At 51.6% G+C, this 21,484-nt stretch overlaps 1 protein-coding gene across 4 annotated transcripts in view; it reads right to left on the reverse strand.

Moving 5' to 3' along the window:
- The window catches only part of srrm3 (serine/arginine repetitive matrix 3), a 53,869-nt gene that overhangs the window by 4,980 nt on the left and 27,405 nt on the right, over window positions 1–21,484 (reverse strand). For all 4 annotated transcript variants that reach the window (XR_014755138.1, XM_084697981.1, XM_084697982.1 and 1 more), the window contains exons 3-11: window positions 15,171–15,272; window positions 11,726–11,851; window positions 10,921–11,001; window positions 10,178–10,246; window positions 7,626–7,661; window positions 7,370–7,420; window positions 6,503–6,610; window positions 5,922–6,087; window positions 131–426 (exon numbers count right to left, since the gene is read on the reverse strand). Coding sequence is in view for 3 of the 4 variants with exons in the window: in XM_084697981.1 (XP_084554107.1) it covers window positions 131–426; window positions 5,922–6,087; window positions 6,503–6,610; window positions 7,370–7,420; window positions 7,626–7,661; window positions 10,178–10,246; window positions 10,921–11,001; window positions 11,726–11,851; window positions 15,171–15,272 (1,035 nt within the window). In the remaining variant the exon portion in view is untranslated. The remainder of the gene's footprint in view (window positions 1–130; window positions 427–5,921; window positions 6,088–6,502; window positions 6,611–7,369; window positions 7,421–7,625; window positions 7,662–10,177; window positions 10,247–10,920; window positions 11,002–11,725; window positions 11,852–15,170; window positions 15,273–21,484) is intronic.

The following is a 21,484-nucleotide window of genomic DNA, read 5'->3' on the forward strand; positions in this document are numbered from 1 at the left end:
TAGAGGTCATAACTGACTACCTTTGAAGTTCTTGTTTCAACAGGTATCGTCGGAACGGAATGACTGTCAACAGGTACGAGAGGTGAGAGGAGGCTAGGTGCTGTGGCGTCGTGGGGGTGTGTGATCTCACTTCCTGTGGTGAGAGCTCCTCCCTCTGTGGGGCTGGTTGCGTTGCGAGTGTGCTGAGTCACTGCTGTGCGCGGGAGAACGCGAGCTCTTTGTCTGAGCTCTCTGCCGAGTGCCTTTCCTCCCTGACGCTTGCGACGTGGACCTCCCCCTGCCCGCCGGCCTGCCCGCTCCGCACACAGCCTCCCCAGCCTGGCTCTGGCCTACATGTGCTCCTGGGCTCCTGTAGGGGGCGCTGTGGGCCTTGTGATCCCTCAGTGGTGACAGCAGTGCAGAACCAGCAGTCAGGGATCTGAGCTTCTGTAGAGAAAGGATAACCAACAAACGGAAAAAAAAACAGCAAAGAAAAAAAAAAAAGAAAAAAAAAAAGAAGGAAAACAGGGCCTTAGAGTTTTTTCACAGCGGTGTTTGAGCGCTACGGTGTACTTGCCAAAAGAAGGTAAACATCTAAAAGAAGAGATCTAGGTTTTCTCCATATGGCTTATAGACAGTCCTCTATGGTGCAGCGCATGCAATACTTGGCATGCAAAACCATAATGAGTCGAAGAAATCATAATCCCAAAAATAAACAAAAAAAACTAGGAAGAAGAGGGAGAAAGGCTGAAGAAAATGTGAAATTGGATAAACCAAATTAAATATAAGAGCAGAGAGAGAGAGCAGAGAGAGAGAGATCTACAGACTTGGTAGAGCAGAAAAGGAGGACTTCTTCAGTTTTAGTAATGGTTCAAAACAAATATGTAACAAAACAAAAAAGTAGACAACTTGACAGAACATCACAGAAATGGAAGGAACAAAATAAAGATTCACAATTATAGAGTCAATCGAATCAGAAAACAAATCGTCTGCTACTCAATTTGCTGTTTGTGGATATTTTTTTCCTGTTGAACAATTGCTTGAGATGTGAACAGCGACCCATTTTCTTTGAATTTTTTTAATGGTTACTCTGGTTTAACTCCCTTCTGGTTAACATCCACTTACCAATAAAGTGGTATTCCCTCCTTTAGTAGGTAAGGTATGAAGAAAAGGGAAAAGTGGGGCAACATAAGTGCATCATTAGATTCACAAAATGCAAGAGAAAAAGACACAAAACTCTCCCTGGCAGTGACTCATGAGACAATGCATGGATATCAACGGAAAATAAATCAAAAAGAAAAGAGATAGACCACAATGTTCAGGGAACCTCACAGCGAAAGGCCCCAGACCAGCCAGTCTCCTGCTCCACTGGCCTGAGAGCAGATAGCCATGGTGGGGGAGGGAGAAGGGAGGGGGAGGGGGGGTAAGGAAGCACTCAGTTCAGTTAACTGGACTATCCAGACTCATCTCATCTCCTTGTCGGCTCTGCGTCTCGCTGTACAGTGTCTTAACTGGCCCTGGGTAGCCGCCCCCTGGGTCATATCTAACCTCCCGCTTATGAATTGAGGTTAACATTGGTGCTTATGTTCCTGCTTCACTGTTAAACTTTGACCTCTGTGTATAGTGTGTCAGCTGAGGGAAATGACCCTAATGACACACAGTAAGTACAGGAGGTGAGAGCCCATTGTACTTACATACAGGAGCCTGCCCATTGTACTTCTTCTATCCATGCAACAGAGATGGGGGATACTAGCACATCCTAAGAAAACTGACAGCAGTCCCTGATATCTTCTCTGCGACAGGTACTGACCAGAGCTCAGGTACATATCAGGGTGTAGGCAGACCTGGAGTGGGTCAAGGTTCGGCTTTATTCTGGGCTGGACCTCCTAGTGAAGCACACAGCCACTTCAGAAGTCAAGCAGCAATTGTAACCAAAGAGCCCAGTGTTGTTGGAGTGGAGTCTTGTGTGGGTGTAGATATTGTGTGGAGTCCCTGTAGGTTTCTGTATATCCAGCAGCCGGTTATTTACACAGAGCTCTGCCAGTACAGAGAGCGGTTTCCGAAAGCAGTGTGTGTACAGATCCAAACACAGGGAGCTCTCACAACAGGCATGACCGCTCCGGTCGACTGGGCCTAGCAGCGTACAGTACGGCTGAAGCAGACACTGTTGACTGAGAACAAATCCCTTCTCCACCGGCGTATACAAGGCTGAGTTAGCAGCGTAGAGACACACAACCACTGATGCTAATGACAGTTGTTAGAAAACAGTCGTTGAGGAAATTAACATGATCAAATCATAAGACGGATGTACGAATTCACCAACGGACAGAGAGATGCCGGACAAACAGGAATGCATTCTATCGAAACAGGAACAAAAACGTGGACAAAGGAATGGACCTGCAGATAGAGAGGGATACCGGACTTCAGTGTGTCGTTTTGGGAGGAAAGAGAGAAAACCATAATGCTAAGGAATTCAAACTTGGAAAAGCAAAAATAGAACTGATCAACTTAAACAAATTAGCTAGAGGGTCCGGGGGAGACCGATGAAAGATAGAGAAACATTAACGTCAAGCTAGGGTGCTTCTCACATTCTCATCTGCAGAAAGATCACGTGCGTAGGCAGGGCGTTACCTACCTTCCATTTCAATCAGTGACACGTATGCAATATCAACAAAACAAAGGAAAGAAAGAAAAACAGGAGACAGGCATGTTCTCCGCAGCGGAATGGGAAAAAGACAATGACCTCGTTTAGAATCAGAGCTATGTATTTGTCCAGAGACTAGAGAGAAGGAAACAAACCAACACAACGGAACTAAAGAATATGGAACAAACCAAACACTTAAAAATCAAAATCAAACGGAATCAAAAAGAGAAATGGGGCTAAAATCTACATGATTTGCTGTCTTTTTCGCTTGTACAAATGCAGCCATGGTTAGAACCAAACATGAGGAGGGTACAGGGAGTGGGCAGAGTAGATCATGGTGTTAAAAGGATTTCCGTCATACAGATAGAGTAGTTGGAGGCAGCGGTGGAGGGGTGGAGGGAGGGAGGGAGGGAGGGCATGCAGAGCTGGCAGATGATAAAGAAGGGAGGAGAGCATGTCAGGACGACAGAGAAGGGCAAGATGTGAGTCACACACAGCACAGATGACAGGTGGGCAGTGACAGTGGGGAGGCTGAGGGGAAGTCACTGCTGGGATCTATAGCTAGCTAGCACATTGAAAAGGGACCCCAGTCACACTTTGGGGCGAGATATTCTTCTACGAAAAGAACAATACCACTTCCTTGTTTTGGTTGATTCTAAAGGCTTGTGAAAGAGAGAAGGGAGCCTGGGGCTGGTTGGTCAATCCAATATAAAAGGGGCTGAAATCAAGAATCCCAGGTGAAGACACTAACAATGGCGCTACAGGTTTGAATGGCTTGGGTCCCTTTAAAATACCAATGTTACAACATTGTTATGTGCTGTCCTATTTCGTGTCAACATGGCATGGTATTCCCTTCCCTTGGAGTGAGGTTGCAGATGTCTATTTGTCATGAACAAGAGGACTATCAACAAGGAAGGGGAAAAGGAGGGAAGACAAACAGAGGAGTGGAAGAAAAGATAGAGAGCCCCGGTCGCAGTAGAGTCACTGGTCTAATCTGTGTCTACAGTGCGGTATTCCTGTACAACAACCCCTGCTTCCCTCCTCTCTAACAGACAGGGAGGTTGAGGTAGAGTCAGCCTCGCATGGGAGACGTCACCCGTGGACACTGGCAGGAGCGGTCTCGTGGCCCAGGTCACACGGAAACGCTGTCAAAACCGTCGACCGATTTGAGCCAATCCCTTTCCCCCTTTCACCTCGCCGCACGCAATTGGCGCAAATCGGTCAGGTGCACAGCTGGGTGACGGGAGTGGCGCCGGAGAGCGCCTTGCCAGCCTCCACTCGACTGAGCAGAGAAAGATAGGTCCACATCAGGGGCAGTCTGACAGAGGTGACACTGCCACCTAGAGGCAACATGCAGGTCAACATGGCACAGTAAACAGAAAAGCAAGAAGAAGGGGCTTGCTCAACACCGGATGGTCTTTTACACTTCTGGAGGTGGGAAGGGAGCTATTACTGAGCAGAACATGTGCTTTAAAAGACTGTATGGACAAGAAAAACTATTACACATACCCATTTAACCTACTTGGTCCCGTTCCAAAGCATATGAGTGCTTTTTACATAAATGAGACAGAAAGGTTTGGGCATTTATTCATGGGTAATATTCCACTCAAATTGATTGGAAAGCAGAAAAGAAACAGTAATGAATGAGACAAGCAGTGGGCGAATAAGAGAAAGAGAGAGAGAGAGAACGCGAGAGAGACAGAGAGAAAGAAAGAGGAGAGAGAGTGCAGGTGAGGCAGGCCTTCAAATAAACACATGCAAACTGGAGCAGGAAGTTGGAGGCGATAGCATCGGTAAATCATTCCCCCGGGGAGAACCCTTCTGGAGGCTGCGCAACCCGCTTTTTGAAAGAAAAAAAATGGCGAAACCATTACAGCTAGCCTTTGGTTCTAAAATGAAGACTTTTGTTTGGGTTAGCGGCGTTTTCCATCCGGCTGACAGTTTCCCCGCTCCTAACGAGGCATTTCCAGGAGCAACGCTGACTCTCCACACACCTCACAGGCATTTCAAACACAACACAGTCAGCCTCTGAGGCTGCTTGCATCCCTGACCCACACAATACAGGTGAAGGGGTGTTACCGTTTCAAAGGAGTCAAAGCATGGAAACAGTTCCAAACGACATCGTTAGGAAGGAATAAGATCACATTTGAGACACAACATAATATCAGTATTGGGTTAGTTTGGTGATCAGAGCCATAACATGGGATGGTCAGTGTATATAAAGAGTAACTAGTTATACATATCTCTACTGTACCAATGTAGCTATACATTTTCTTTGTCTCAACACACATAAACCAATGGCATTATTGTCTACTTTAACACTAGAGAAACACATGAAGCTAGAACCTCGTCATGTTCAATTCACCTCCAGACACAGTTTCATCACCAAACAACATGAAGACCCCTTCTCATATAGCGATGTCAATGTACGGCATTATCCTGATGCCTACCTGCAGCCTTAAATATCGGGTTCGGGTGTAGCTATAGCAAGGTTGCTCAATGCAAAATGGTTCCTTAAATATCAGGTAATTGGATAGATCAGCTTGACTGTCTAATTATTGATGGCAATCTTTCAGAAGTATGATCAAAAGTTGGTCTCTAATAAGTTCTTCACGCTAATAGAGCATAATCTAACAGATATCGCTGTTGAAACAGCTACGCTAATGGGGTGTTGTGTGAAAAGCTGCCTTTTTAAGTTAATTTAAGTTAAGGAGCACTGGGGCAGGGGGGGGATAAGTCGTTTATGTATTCATTCCCTGGTTAAAACAACTCTGGTTTTCATGGTCTCTATCTCTGCAGGAGTCTGCTTCAGCATGGTTCTGCTTCATTAAGACCCTCTGGGTGTCAGAGCGTCTAAACCCCAGAACTCCGGTGTTCACCCTGAATGCAAATGTTCCGTCGGGCCAAAGATTAACGGATCACGGAACGTTCTCGTGGCACACCAAGGGGATCGTCCGACAGAAATGTCTCGCGCGCCTCCTATCCCGCCTCCCCACTCAACCCCTCCTACTCCTGAACGTAGCGTCAACATGGAGGTGTCAAAGAAGACCAGAAACAAGCGGCAGCGAGAGGCGCAGGTACACACAATAACAGAAGCTACCCTGCAAACAGGACGACAGGAAGACACATCTCTTAGGACCAAAGCAAAAGAAAGAGACGTCATTTCAACCGACACAGAGGGAGGAGGAGGGAGTAAACTCAGGTTAATTGGAGGAGACAGTGTGGAAGAGACCATTTGAGTGCAGGGTGGGGGCGGGGAGAGGGGAGGTGGAGGGGCGGATCAGAGAAGGCTACATACATCTTGCCCTTTGTCGCCCTCGGCGGGGTGGAGCCTGGCGGCCTTGCCGTTGCGGCTGCGGTCGCCGTGGTGACCGTTGTGCCACGTGACGGGGCCGTCGGGGCCGGGGGACGGCGACGGGCTGGAGGCTTTGTGGACGTCTGTCTTGTGCTTGGAGGTTGGAGTCCTGGAGGGACAGACAGACAGACAGCAATCATGACCTGAGCTACAATACTGCCCCCTTGAGGCCAGGCCTCAGAACCTATCGTCGAGTTATCTTACGGGGAGATTGAAAAACCCCCTGGACTCGGGGACGATGGATGTGGACCTTCAGAACTGAAATGACTCCAGGGGGAGAGCGACAGTCATTACAGAAGGTGTTCTGTTCCTGTCAGAAGTACATGCAGAACAACACCATGGCTGTCTGGCATGATTGCGGTAAACATTGCTGAGGCTCAGCCCAAAGGCTGAAAGCTGAACGTGTGTGTCTGGGTGTGTGTGTGGCAGCCTCGATACAAACCGAGGGGAGCTGGGGTGTGTGTGTGTGACACAGGGGATGGGGTGTGGTGTGTGTGTGTGTGTGTGTGTGTGTGTGTGTGTACCTGGCAGGGGACTTGGAGGGGCTCCCTGTGGAGGAGAGGGACGCGCTGCGGGAGCTGCAGCAGCTGCCTCTACGCTGGGACCTCCTGCTGGGGGAGTCTGCAGGGGACCTGGGGGCCACACACACACACACCGGGGGAATCCACACACACACACACACACACACACACACACACAATAGAGACATAATCACATGCAGTTCAATTGGCCACAATAGAATTGCATGTACACACACACATGCATGTTGTTGATCCCATGTTGGGTTGCATGGTCCATGCCTGCTCTCTAGAGACACTCCAAGTCATTCAGTTTGTCTTAAAGACAACACCTGCTAAAGTAAATGACAAGACAGCTCTCTGCCAGAGATCATTTAGATTTCAGTCACACGCTGTTGCTGAATCTCTAATACAACTTCACTCTATGAACCAGAGAACGACACTCCCGTATTACAGGAGAATCTTGTTCCGGTTCCTTAGCATAAAACAAGCTCTGCTCAACCCTTCTCCACCCACCTGCAGATAATGAATATGCTAATACGGTCTACAAGAAGAGATTGGAAAGAGGTTTGCTTCCGACCACAGAATCCTACATGAACATGGGAATGCCAGTGAGTCAGCAGGGGGCCCAGCCAGTGAGCTGTAGCCAGTGAGCAGTAGCCAGTGAGCTGTAGCCAGTGAGCAGTAGCCAGTGAGCTGTAGCCAGTGAGCTGTAGCCAGTGAGCTGTAGCCAGTGAGCTGTAGCCAGTGAGCTGTAGCCAGTGAGCAGTAGCCAGTGAGCTGTAGCCAGTGAGCTGTAGCCAGTGAGCTGTAGCCAGTGAGCAGTAGCCAGTGAGCTGTAGCCAGTGAGACGCCTCGACGAGGAAGGCTTACCGCTTTCTCTGCTTGTTCTTGTTTTTATGTTTGTTCTTCGGGCTGCCCGATCTGAAAAAGAGACATGATTCACGTCTTCACGCGATGCAGCGGGCGCCAAGTGAACATAGGGCCCAGTGAATGTGTCCAAAGTGGACTGGGAGGTTAGTGGGTCAAGGGAGGTCTATCTGCTTGTTCTGTTGGATGGTTGTTTTAAACACTGCACTGTGTGGAGAGATGCTGGCTGTGGGTGTGCTGGGCTGGGTCGACCACTCACCTGTGTCTCCTCTTTCTTCTGGAGCCAGAAGCAGACCTACAGAGACAAGGACGGACCTCGGTTAACACACACACACACACACACGCTCGGCGACGACACCCCGGGAACAGGCCCGCGTGGCACGCCCCTCCGACCGCAACACAAACGCGACCGTCTCCCGAGCTTAACGAGGCAGGGAGCACATCCGCCGGTGTGACCGCCTCGACACCTCATCGTCCTTCATGCACATGCACACTCCAGTTGCCATGGTGATTAGTCAAAGTCAGAGAAGCCGACGAGAGCGGCTTTTTTTTCTCCTTTCTCTTCTTCCTCTCTGCCCTTTTTTTCTGTTAAAGAACACCACACTAGCGTGGCTGTTTGATACAGTGTGTACCACTGGGAGAATACCGTGCCCCAAAAAAAGCGTGTCATGTTTTCTCCTTTGGCCCAGTGAAAAAAGGAGAGTAATACAGCTGTCAAGGTAAGGCAGGGCTGGGACACCACAAGCCCACCAGTCCACAGGAGAGAAGCTACCGGGGACTCTTTGGAGCCTTGTTTGGGTCCACTCATTTATTTCCTTCCAACCACTCCCAGACAGCTTCTCCCCTGGTAGGCCCACTTCTGGTTAACCACTTCCTTCCCTCCCTGCAGCTCTGGAAGTAAGTGCAAGTCTGGGTTGGAGTCCTATAAGAGATGCACCTGGGCCTCAATATGGAGTCCCCAGCGAGAAATAATTACAGCCGGGCCCTGAAAGGAGTCTGGGATAGGTCCAGTCAAGTGGACACGGAATGAAAATGTTTCTGAGGACAATTACTCCCGCGCACACACACACGCCTTCCCCCACCTCCGAGTCCTGGCAGACCGCATCACAGGAGGCCAGGCGACTCTGATGCCACAGCTCTACATGGACCATACATTATTCATCAATAGACAATACCTGCATTGCAGAGGACCTTTGGAGAAACCTAAGGAGGGGGAGAGATTGGGAGAGGAAGAGTGGCTGGGAGGGAGGGAGGCGGAGGGGCTGGGAGGGAGGGAGGCAGAGGGGCTGGGAGGGAGGGAGGCGGAGGGGGGCAGAGGGGCTGGGAGGGAGGGAGGCGGAGGGGCTGGGAGGGAGGGAGGCAGAGGGGCTGGGAGGGAGGGAGGCGGAGGGGGGCAGAGGGGCTGGGAGGGGGGAGGCAGAGTGGCTGGGAGGGAGGGAGGCGGAGGGGGGCAGAGGGGCTGGGAGGGAGGGAGGCAGAGGGGCTGGGAGGGAGGGAGGCAGAGGGGCTGGGAGGGAGGAAGCCAGAGGGGCTGGGAGGGAGGGAGGCAGAGGGGCTGGGAGGGAGGGAGGCGGAGGGGCTGGGAGGGAGGGAGGGAGGCAGAGGGGCTGGGAGGGAGGGAGGCGGAGGGGGGCCTTGGTGAGGAGGAGAGCAAGAGGGGCTTGGGGAGGGTGGGCAGCGATGCTCAGCAATTCAAGGAGAAGCTCATTTTTCTTGTTTTGCTGCATACATACAGGCCTGCTTATTAGACGAATGAGTTTAATTCCTCGTGTGAGATAGGTACGGGGGTGGGGGGGTGGTGTACCATTGCTCATTGTCGTTATGATCTCCCTAGGGGCGTAGCAGAATTGTTGCCGACTGAACCACCCCCTCCCTCCCCCCTCCCCGGTGTGCTGACTCTCTGATTATTACATTATCAGAAAACTCCGGAAGACAGAAGCAGCCTTTCTGTAGGGTATCATAAGTCATCATTCGTAATAAAGAACTGGAACAAATATCCTGTGTAATGTCCTCCTCGCCAGCCCCTCTATAGCCTCATGAATAATGCACTGGAAAGCCAGGTGCTGTTTTGTGTCATGAAATAACAACTTACTGCAATGTCTCGTGTCTGTACTACTTGAGGCGGTGGAAAATGGATTTGCAGCACCGGTGTGAGAGTTTAGTGATGAGGGGTGTGAGGCTAGAGGAGTGAGGATAGGGGTGTGAGGCTAGGGGTGTGAGGCTACGGGTGTGAGGCTAGAGCTGTGAGGCTAGGGGTGTGAGGCTAGGGGTGTGAGGCTAGAGCTGTGAGGCTAGGGGTGTGAGGCTAGGGGTGTGAGGCTAGAGCTGTGAGGCTAGGGGTGTGAGGCTAGGGGTGTGAGGCTAGGGGTGTGAGGCTAGGGGTGTGAGGCTAGGTGTGTGAGGCTAGGGGTGTGAGGCTAGGGGTGTGAGGCTAGGTGTGTGAGGCTAGGGGTGTGAGGCTAGGGGTGTGAGGCTAGGTGTGTGAGGCTAGAGGTGTGAGGCTATGGGTGTGAGGCTAGGGGTGTGAGGCTAGGGGTGTGAGGCTAGGGGCGTGAGGCTAGGTGTGTGAGGCTAGAGGTGTGAGGCTAGGGGCGTGAGGCTAGGTGTGTGAGGCTAGGGGTGTGAGGCTAGGGGCGTGAGGCTAGAGCTGTGAGGCTAGAGGAGTGTGCCTCTGCTCACAGACAGAGCCGTCGTTGCCGCCTCTAATTTGGAGGACGACTGTGTTAGATTAATGAGACGGAGAGGCAGATTCTCCAATCAACCCGTCTCTCTGATTAAGGGTAAAGGTGCATGACACACACACACACACACCTGTCTCGCTTGTGTTTCTTCCCACTCTTCTTCTTCTTGTCTCTGCGGGAGGGGGAAGAGCTGTCAAACCTGGAGCAGACAGACAGACAGACAGACAGACAGACAGACAGACAGACAGACAGACGAACAAACCCAGATGAGCTTCGTTCAAGACGCCACAAGCTGCGGTTGCAGCGTAACGTCGCCTCTCACATTTACGGTGTGATATTCCAGCAAGACTATCGGGTGGTAGCAATCTGCTTTTGATCACTGTTACAAACTCTACCTCAACACAACACTCGTTCCAAGTTCCTCTCCACAACACTCCATCCCCGTAGGCTATTCTGGAACTCATTCTGCTCTGAAACTCATTTCACCTCTGTCTTTCTTCTCTCTAGTTTCCCCTCCCTTGTTCTTCGACCTGTCCTCAAACGCTCCCTCCAGACCACCCCCCCCTCTGTCTGTCTCTGTCTCTCTGTCTCTCTGTCTCTCTCTCTCTCTCTCTGTCTCTCTCTCTGTCTCTCTCTCTGTCTCTCTCTCTGTCTCTCTCTCTGTCTCTCTCTCTCTCTCTCTCTCTCTCTCTCTCTCTCTCTCTCTCTCTCTCTCTCGCTGCTCTTGTCAAAGAGATGGGGGAAGATCTCGGCAGAGTGAACCATCACTCCCCCACTTTCTCCAGGCTTGACATGTGTTTCCCAGTCTCAGTCCAAGCCCAGTCTGCCAGCAGAGAGGCTGTGAGTGAACAGGGGGGGATGAGTGCTACTGACCGACTCCTCCTCCGGCCAGACTTCTTCTTCTTTCTCTTCTTGGGACGAGGAGATGGAGAGCTGCTGGATTTCCTCTTGGTTCTGCAGTGAGGGAGTCAGAGACACACAACGGGGTTAGCAGGCTTTATGGATTGATGCCTTCCAATTGTTCCGTTCAGTCGGATTCAGTCGTCAATTACCAAGATTAAGATCATTAGATCATTATAATCTGCCTGAGCATAAATATGTATACTGTAGGCTATGTATGTGTGTGTGTGTGTGTGTGTGCGTATGTGTTTGGCAATCTCTGGAAATCTTTGCATACATTGGATTTTCAGAGAAATGCCAATCAGATAAAGCGAGAAGATGAATTCCTGGTTTATTGGTTTTGTAATGTCATTGGCAGTAATGAGTGTATGCTACAGGGAGAGTTCTGGATTCCAGGGAGGCGTGTCTGAGGAGCTGTGGACTGCCTGTCTCATCTGCATATATATCAAACATCACAAGGGCACATGAAGAGGGTGAAGGGAAGCCAGATTTGATTTCCCACTTGAAAGGTGGAAGGTTCTCCAAACCTCCGGGGTGTGTGTCACTGTGTGTGTGTGTCTCAGAGCCAGGGAGCTTTATCACTGACAGCCTGGACGACATCCTCTCTGGAGGGCTCAGAGGTAAGCTCCTCTACTGGCAGCCCTCCCGCCCTGTTCCCTATCACTGACACACATGTGCTCTGTTGAGGCCTCGGGGAGTCTGTCTGTCTGTCTGTCTGTCTGTCTGTCTGTCTGAGGTGTGTCCCCTGTGCATGTGTATGTGTGTGTGTCCTTGTCACCTGTAGTCGCTGTGACTGACAGAGTCTCGGTCATAGTAGTCCCCATAGTCGTCCTGGTAGCCGTCCACCAGGGCAGGGTCTTCCACCTGGCCATCACCATGCTCACCGTACGGCAGCTGAGCGACCCTGACAACAACAATCACTGAGGTCAAACACCGCCTTTAATATCCATATTTTTAAACGAAGAGTGTGCACGTGTTTGTATAGAGGGCCTAATCTGCAGATAAATCAGCCGGTGCTGTAACAGCCTGAACACAGAGTAGGCCCAGCTTCCAGCTCCTGTGCCAAAACGTCATTTCAGCCAGCTGCAAACATTGCATGCAATCACTCTCTCTTTCTCTTTCGCTCCCACACGCAAACACGCGTACAGATGGCGGTCCACTCCTCCGTAATCCCCTCCACCCTCACACACGTTCTGTGATTATCCCCTCATCTCTACCACAGCCCCAGGAACAGGATTATTACTGGGAGTTGCCTGCATCAGCCCCCAACCAGGTATCATGCTAACGCTCCTATGGCTCCTACACAGGATGCAAAAAAACAGAAAAAAAAAGGTTTTAAATAAGTCCATTAGTCTAGAGATCATCAGCTAACCATGCTAACTGAACCAAATAGCCTGGATGCATAGATGCTGTGTTTCCGCTGCATTGGGGTCAGAGAAGGTGAGGATTGGGAGCAAAATTGCCCATGTGTGCATGTGTGAGGATCGTGCGGAGCGGTGATTGGTAAGGGTGAACAGTAAAGAGCGAGAGGGTGGTTGTTGTATCCCCTTGTTTGTTTGGCAGAGACAGGCAGCAGGGTTCTTAATTAGCTGAGCACCACTAGGCACAGCAGGTCTGCCAAATAACAACCAAATAACCGCATTCCACACATTCTGAGGGCCCGTAAGCAAACCCACACACACACACATCAGCCGGTCTAATTTAGATAGACAAGCTCATTTTCAAGCCTGAAATCATTTAAAGGGAGATCTGAAGTGAGCTATAACAACAGCACAGTGGAGTATTAGAGAGAGAGAGACATTTGGGATGATCACACTTGACGTTTATGAATTTAGAAACTCTGCCAATGGCTGAGAGGGAACGGGCTGTTTCCATCTCTCCAGTTGCGTTGCATCAGGCAGTAGAGGACGAGCAAGTGTCTCACCTCTCACGCAAACAGGACAAACGGACAAATCCTTCCATGCAAACAGTCTCAAGGCTTGCCCGCTGACCCCCAGGGTGTTGCCTGAATGCCCCAGGGCCCCACTAGGAGAGGTGGACCCAGGCAGGACAGCTGGGCGTGATCAGGTGGAGGTCTCTCCAGGCCGGATGACTGAGTGTCCCCGCGTCTAATGAGCCGTCCTGGGCTCCAGGCTCTGGCAGTGATGGACCGGGGAGGCTGTGGTCCTCCTCAGGGCCGGCACAGCAGAGCTGCCCCTCCAACCCCCACCCCCACCCCCTCGTCTCCAGCCCCACCTGGCCCCTTTACGCCCCGGTTGCCGGAGGAGGGTGCTGTGAGGACAGCTACTTTAAAAGGAATGCTTTCGAGTACTTGTTTTCATTTGGGGCCGTCGGAAAAAAACATCAATTGGAAGCAGTGGGAAGTGACTCAGAGGAGTATTAGCTCTATACAAATCCCTCACCATGATATATAGCGATGCTTATTAGAGTTCCAAAGGAAATAACAGTGTTTGTCCGCCTATTGTTTGCCAGTCACAAGGGCAGGCTGTGTGTTGTGTGGGAGGCTCCAGGGTGCGTGGGCTCACCCGGGGCCAGTGTTCCCATCGATCCGCCTGCGATCGAAACGGAGAAGGCCTTTCAGCTCGGGTGGCTCCGAAAGGCCTTACGCGCCGACTTTCCTGTCGCTGCGCTCATCCACTCCGGGGAGAATCGATGGCCGAGCGCCGTTCCCACAGCTAACGTGCGGAGCCGCGACAGCCCAGAGCTGCAGCTCATGCAGGGGCCGCTTCCAGCTTGCGTTGCGGAAAAAAAATCTGTCGTCGGACTCCTCCGGTTGGTTTAATTAACGAGCTGGACTTTTCGGTGCGATGGCCGCTGGTCGAGGGAGACTTTGGGGAGGATGTGTTCGACGGAGGAGGGAAGAAAAGGCGAGCGGCGGCAACATTTGCGAGTCCACCATCCCCATGGAAACAACCCCAGGGAAGGTTCCGTGGGAGCTTCAGATTCATCGACGCGAGCCGAGAAATGATGACTGTCCCAATGCCCTGGCACCGAGATATTCAGTCATCTGCTAACCTGACAGGCCCAACATTCCCTGTGTGTGTGTGTGTGTGTCTCTGTATGCCTGTGTGCGTCAGAGACAGAGAGCAAGCTCAAGGGAAAGAGGCAGAGAAAGGGAGAACGAGAGAGCGAGAGGAGGGCGGGAGAGACGGAGAGAAGGCAAGAGAGAGAAAGAGAGAGGGAGAAAGAGAGGGACAAAGCGAGAGGGAGAAAGAGAGAGGGAGAAAGAGAGAGGGAGAAAGCGAGAGGGAGAAGGAGAGAGGGAGAAAGCGAGAGGGAGAAAGCGAGAGGGAGAAGGAGAGAGGGAGAAAGCGAGAGGGAGAAGGAGAGAGGGAGAAGGAGAGAGGGAGAAGGAGAGAGGGAGAAGGAGAGAGGGAGAAGGAGAGAGGGAGAAAGCGAGAGGGAGAAGGAGAGAGGGAGAAGGAGAGAGGGAGAAAGCGAGAGGGAGAAGGAGAGAGCACAAGACTTGTCTCAGGGGAGCAACTCTGTGCAAATTGCAACCCTCCTCAATTTTCCACACCGAGGCTTTCCACATCAGCTTGAATGCAGAGGATAGATTCCGTCCATGCCAAATGCACTGGCCCCAAATCACCTCCGAGAGAGATACCTTTCACAGAAGGCCCACAGAAAGACAGCTCTCTCCTCTCTGTTTCTCTTTCCCGGCAGCAATATGGCGGGCCGGCGGTGAATGAGTGACTCAAGCTGGGGTTTATCTATCCCTTTCATGAATTTGACACCATTCTCTTGCTATGATCCCGCTCCCTCCCCCCTCCTCCCCCTGCGTGCACACAGTATGAATGTCAGGTGATGGCGACCAGCCGCTCGAGTCATTAGTCGGGCCTGTGTGATGGGCAGACTCACAGTCATTAGACATCATTAGCTTCCCAGACAAACCAGGCCCTGATCTGATAGGTCACAACGTGCTGACTAACTCCTTCTTACACACCCACACCCACATACACACACCCAGACTTGTACATAAATACCTACACACACATGCAGCACTGGCTTAGTATGCACGCACACCTCCTCAGTGCCGTGTTTGACAGTCCCTTCCCTATCTTCTCTCATCTCATCTATCCAGCGCACAGCTCCATTAGAGAACACAACCACGCCACGGAACAATCAGGAAGAGATGGGGCTGCAGGAGAGCCACGCAGAATGGTTCAGGTATGAAATGGTAGGTGTGTGTGTGTGTGTGTGTGTGCGTGTGTGGGACTTACGGTGGGCGTGTGTGAGAGCCCTCTCTGGTGATCACGCCCTCCTTCTCCATCAGCATCTGTCTGAAGGTGCTCACCTTCTGCCGGATCTCCTCCTCCAAGTACCTACAGCTCAGGAACACAAGACACACCGGAGGTCAGACGCCGAATGTCACGCGCACACACTCATGGAACATGCAAACACACGCGAGCACACAGGCACCGTTAGGAAGAAGCCCCGGGGTTGGTTTCCTTAACAGCGCAGTGAAGGCAGTACGCTCCCAGGTTCGTAAGGAGCATGAATGATGGATCGCTCTCTATCACAAAGGTTAAACAGGGGAGCTAATAAAGACATGGCAGACACACACACACACACACACACACGAGGCAGCGGTGCATGGCGAACACAGCTCAGCTGTGTGTTGCAGCAGTCACGGCCAGACAACTGATCCATCACGCGCGTCCTCTATCAGCACAGCAACGGCGAATCATCATCTGTCATAACAGACGCACGCCGGCGCGGCGGACGACCCGCGTGATCTCCAAACAGAAAATAAACAGCGGGAAACACCCCCCCCCCCCTCGACACGTAAACACGTCTGTACCGTGACCCGGGTGTGAGGCGGGCAGAACAGGGTCACCCCGCAGGGTTGAGGGACTGTCACCTCTGCATGGCTTCGCTGACACGTGATGAGGCAAATTCAGATGACCGGCCGTGGACCAGACCTCGACCGACCCCCCCCCCCCCCCCCCCCACCCCCCCCCCTCCACCGGGCTCCGTCTGGACGTCATGTCTTGTTCCACAGTGGGGCGAAGCAGCCCTGCAGAGGCCCAGGACCAGGCCCCTTCCTGCCAGCTGTGATAGCCTGACTCATGCGGACGGCTGGGGGATCCTGGGGGGGCGGGGGGGGGGTAACATCGTGTCAGATACAACCTACTGGAAGCCCACTCCCCCTCGAGTTTCAATCTGCAAATGGGAACACACATAGTAAATGGATTCATGAGCCAGCAGCAGATTCAGAAGGAGGGGGGGGGGGGGGACACGACAGACACACAACCTGGGGCTTCTCATGACAGCAAAGCGAACGCACATAAACGTTTCTCAACCAACCCAGTAACCACAAATTGGACGGTTCTGGATCTGTGACTTGCTGACAGGTTCCTGCTGTTGGAGCAAAGCCAGAGTACACAGTCTGTCTGAGCCAGCCAGGCAGCCAGCCAGCCAGCCAGCCAGGCAGAAGGCACCTCAAGATGAGATAGAACGCTCTAAAAGGTTGATGGAGGCAAATCTGATTTCTAAGAGCTCCTACTCTGTCAAATGTGCTCTCGTCTCCTGAGAGGTGTGCTACTGAGCCGTCTCTGCAGTCCATTCCATCACAACTGCCACAGCCTCATCAGCACTCACTGAGGCGCACGCAGCTAATCTGCCACCGGAGTCGGACGAAGGTGGACAGTGACGCGGACTGTGTGATAATAAGGCGACTGGAGTCGCTGTGCCGTGTGGGAGTCAGAGGAGAGGACCAGAGAGAGACCCCGACAGCTGTGAGAGTACCGCCAGGGGCAGAATATAACACTGCCTGGCTGACAGTCTCTACGCTGAAACTGGAACTATCTTGTTAAATAAAGTGCTTTGGCCAGCACGAGACATGTTTTGTGCAGGGAAAATGTGAGAAGGTTAAATGTGACTGTGAGAGTCTGAGAGGAAAAATACTGTGTTAATCTAATGCCATACATAATCGTTCCAATTCTAAGTATGCCATTTTTTTCTAATGTAACAAGCTTCCTCTTATGAGCACTTAACAGCACCCGTTGCTTATTTAGCCCCGATTGAGCTAAACACACACACACGTACGCACACACACACACACACACACACACACACACACACACACACACACACACACACACACACACACACACACTGGAGGAGCTGTCCACTGGTAGGTGCTGGAACACTCTCTCCTCAAAAGCCACACGGACTCTCTCTCTCTCTCGCTCTCTTTTTTTTGTTAATTGGTCATGGCACCTATTTCAGAAACCAGGACATTAATTAATCAGTGCTTCATTTCAGAAAATAGCAATAGTCGGAGGACATTTGCCTTTGCAGATTAAAGCGGGGATCGGCTCCTTCCCTTCCATACAGCCAGGCCGGCGCTATCAGGTCGATGGTGGAGGAAATGAGATTAGGGAGTGTGTGTGGGGCAGCCCAGTGTGACCAGAGCGCTCTCTCCCTGGCGTAGAGCAATCCCCCAGCCCAGCATCTATCAACACAGCACAACGGACGCCAGACACACTCACCTCACTCTCTATTCATGGGCTTCCCATGCACGGGAGGGGGGGGGGGGAGGGGGGAGGGGGGGAGGGGGGGGCAGGAGCCATCAGCAGAGGGTCGCTGGGTGCTGCTGTGTAGGCGTGTCAGGATGAGGGGCTTTGGTCTGTCTGTTCTGGCGTGCTCTCGATGCTCATCTGACTGTGGCGCTATTGTCTGAGCTGAGAGAGAGAGGAGAGCCTCGGAATAGATGCTCATGGTGGCCCGATGCTCCTCAGAGCAGACGTCTGGCTGGAGGCTGGAGGCTTCACGCTCCACTGTGTTGATGACGGCCGAGATGCCGAGACACACGCTGTCAGCTGACGGTTAAGCAAAGACATCAAGAAAGGGTCCCAGCCCCAAGCTGGAGGGCTGCTGCTGACTGAACACGCCACGGAGGGCCTGTCCTCCTCCTCCTCCTCCTCCTCTTCCTCACCTCACTGCGCCAGCTTCTCCCCTTGGTTCTGAGGCGCAGCCAAGCCTGCAGTGAAACAGCAAGGCCCCGGTTCTCACGGGCTGGGCTAGCCAGCATGATGGTCTGAGGAGATGAGGCTGAGCAGGGTGTGGGGGTGTGTACTCAGTAGAGCATGTAATGGCTAGGGTTTAACAACAACCCTGAGCTTTATCTGGTCCCCCCTGGAGCCCCCCTTCCAGCACCTGCACAAACTCCTGGATCTGACTGCTGGAAAGGACCCAATGTTGTTTTACGACTCATCCAAAAAGGGCTCTCCGTATCGGCAAAATGACAGATTGTTTCTTTAGAATGTGTTTCGTTTTACGAAAGAAAAAATAAAATCTATGCCAACCCCAAAATCATTCGGCGTAAACGGTCACGTATCGAGTGTTTTACCAGAGGCTGTTATGAAACACGCAACCAAACTTGCGTCTTTGATCTAAACATTTAATCAGGCCTGCTCTGTGGGGTATAGGTCAATGTTCTGCACTATCGGCATCCTGGTGTGCTCTGCACTCACCATTCTTAATGCAGCTCTGTGCAGCTGGAGAATTGTAGCACTGTATTCAATCGTAAACAAGAGTGTGGAGGCGTAGAGGAAATCATGTTAAATAGAGAGTAGAGTGTAAGAATGTCTGTCGGTGTGTGTGTGTGTGTGTGTGTGTGTGTGTGTGTAAAAAGGGACAGTCTTCGTTAGCATGTAGAGTGAGTAGAGAGGGACAGAGAGGGACATGAATCCGACAAGTACTCGCTGCCACCCCAGCCGTGACAAATCACCTCTATTAAAACACCTGATTGAAGTAATTAGACTACCCTGGACACTGAGAGATGCCCTCCATTAGCAAAGGACCCTGGGAAATAAATAGCTTGGACTCGAAAACCATCCTTCGTTTGATAGTCATTGATTGGAGGCGGGCTCTTAGGAGCCTCGTCCTATCCACGGGTCCCAAGGTAGCGTCGTCTGCACCTGGGACACACACCTAATCGATACCAGAGCAATAGGCTTAGTGTCAGAGCAATGTGAATGTAGTTAGTGAGATTGAATGGCTTTTGGGGGGAAACGATTAAATGGCTTTGGGTGAAAAAAAAAAAAAAAAAAAAAAAGGAGAGAAAAAGGAGAAAAAAAAAAAAAAGATTTCTATTTTGGAGAACAAATTAATAAACCCACAGAGCTGCATGGAGAAATAGTTCAACTCTCAAGTGGAGAGCAATTTCAATCAATGCATTCTAATTGCATAAATCATATCAAGTCACACACTGTTTAGGGGGATGAGCGGGGAGAAGTTGGAAAGACAGAGAATGAGCCCTCATTTCCCGCAGTGCAACCCGCTCTCTGTCTCCCACACGGTGGAGCATGAGCAGATCACATGACCTGCCCTCCTCTCGGCTGCTTGTCTTCCTCGACACCAGTGGAGATTGCGTTGGCAGGGAATCGACACAAGCAGATTGACTGAGTAGGGCCGAAAAGGCCGGAATGAGTATGGGGGTCATTCTATCTGAAAGGCTTCTTTTTTCTTCTTCTCCTATTCCCAGATTACCCAGCCTGGTCAGTCACTCCCGTGGCAGCCAGTATTGATTCAAGCACCAAGCAGAGCCTGGGAACAGGGTGATTCAGGAGAACGCTCTTCTCAAGACCCCATCCTCTCAGTCCACAACAGCCGCCCTCAAGATTGTTTCCTCAATGAGGCACTCCTCTGTGGACAGACCCTTCCATGTTTCTATCCTGTTCTTTTTCCTATCTCAGCCCTTATCCAATATTCCTTCTCCTCACATCCATTTTAGGCAACTAAAATAGGTCACTTCTATTTGATATAGGCTACTTGACTTCCTACAGGCTACACGTTTCATGATGAAACGTCAACTGAAGCTGCCACAGGGCGTCAGTACATTACTGTGAGCTGGCTCACATGTATGTCAGGAAAACCATACAGAACCTGACATTGGGCTTAACCTTATTCATCTCCCCTGCTCTGACGAAGCTTCGTGTATGCCTGAGCACATATTGACTGTGTGTCATTGTGTGCACGTAAGCCTATGGATGTTAGTCCCCAGCCAGAGTATCCTCTCTGTAAACAACAGCTATCTCTCGTTCCTCTGAGGCAAACACACTCTCCTCCGCGCTCCCTCCTGAAAGATCAGTCCCCACCTCTGATCGCTAAGCAGGAAATAGTCTGAGTGAGAGAGATAGTCTGAGTGAGAGAGCGACTTCTCGAGTGAGTGAGTGAGTGAGTGAGTGAGGGAGTGAGTGAATATGTGTGTGTGTATGTATGTATGTATGTGTGTGTGTGTGTGTGTGTGTGTGTGTGTGTGTGTGTGTGTGTGTAAAGTATGCTCATTAAGCGGTTGAGACTGGGCAGCTCTGTTCCCCAGGGGTGGTAATCATGCAGATGCTCATTAGGGCTCAATTATTACAAACACAAATGGAAACCAGAGATGTTGTTGGACCAGTGTAAAGGCAGTACTGGAAGAGCTTCAGTCACGGATATTACTGTAACATCTAGTTCTACACTAACAGGCTTGTAGTTACACTTAAAGCTGAATCTCACTGGAGCCTATATTGGACATCCATCCATTTATAGATGACAGTCTAGACATTGTTTGCTTAACCACAGGCGATTTCCCTATGACTCATCAGCATAACAGGAAGTAGCCTTGGACACGTCCTGTTGGGAGGCCCCTGATGTGTTGGGATCTCTCTGGGCCTCATGCTGGCCACTGATTGGCTGCACGCTGGCTTCGCCAACCAGGCTTGCATTCCAAAGTATGAACCATTGGTGGCAACCCCATCCTCCCTAACTGGACATGATAGAGGAGGGGCCTGGAGCAGGGGCTCACAGCAGGGGCCAGGATGGAAGAGGCCAGGATGGAAGAGGCCAGGATGGAAGAGGCCAGGATGGAAGAGGCCAGGATGGAAGAGTCCAGGATGGAAGAGGCCAGGATGGAAGAGGCCAGGATGGAAGAGGCCAGGATGGAAGAGGCCAGGATGGAAGAGGCCAGGATGGGGGAGGCCAGGATGGAAGAGGCCAGGATGGAAGAGGCCAGGATGGGGGAGGCCAGGATGGGGGAGGCCAGGATGGGGGAGGCCAGGATGGAAGAGGCCAGGATGGAGGAGGCCAGGATGGGGGAGGCCAGGATGGGGGAGGCCAGGATGGGGGAGGCCAGGATGGAAGAGGCCAGGATGGGGGAGGCCAGGCCTCAGTCAGCTTCATGTGCACGCGTCTTTAATTGCAGAGCTCCTCTAATTGGATCACAGGGAGAGGCTATCACAAAGGACAGGGCATTAATCCCTGGTTTTAGCGACCAGGATGGAGGGATGGAGGAATAGTGGGGGAGGAGAGGTGGTGGTAGTGGTGGGGGGGAGGGATCAAGGCTTGTGGGGGGATGGAGGGAGGAGGCAAACTGCTGGAGGGGTTGTGAATGAAGGCTGGCGTCCAACCTGTCCTAATCTCCAGCCATGTCCTTGAGAGAGGCAGATTCTCATGGGGAAGGTTTGTGTGTGTGTGCGAGGATGTGTGTGTGTGTGTTGCTGCAGGGGGGGCGGCAGACTTAAATCCACAACAGATAACAGGCTCCAGC

The sequence above is a fragment of the Hypomesus nipponensis genome, chromosome 5 (assembly GCF_054491055.1).
Source record: "Hypomesus nipponensis isolate SF chromosome 5, ASM5449105v1, whole genome shotgun sequence".
Taxonomy (NCBI): Eukaryota; Metazoa; Chordata; class Actinopteri; order Osmeriformes; family Osmeridae; genus Hypomesus; species Hypomesus nipponensis.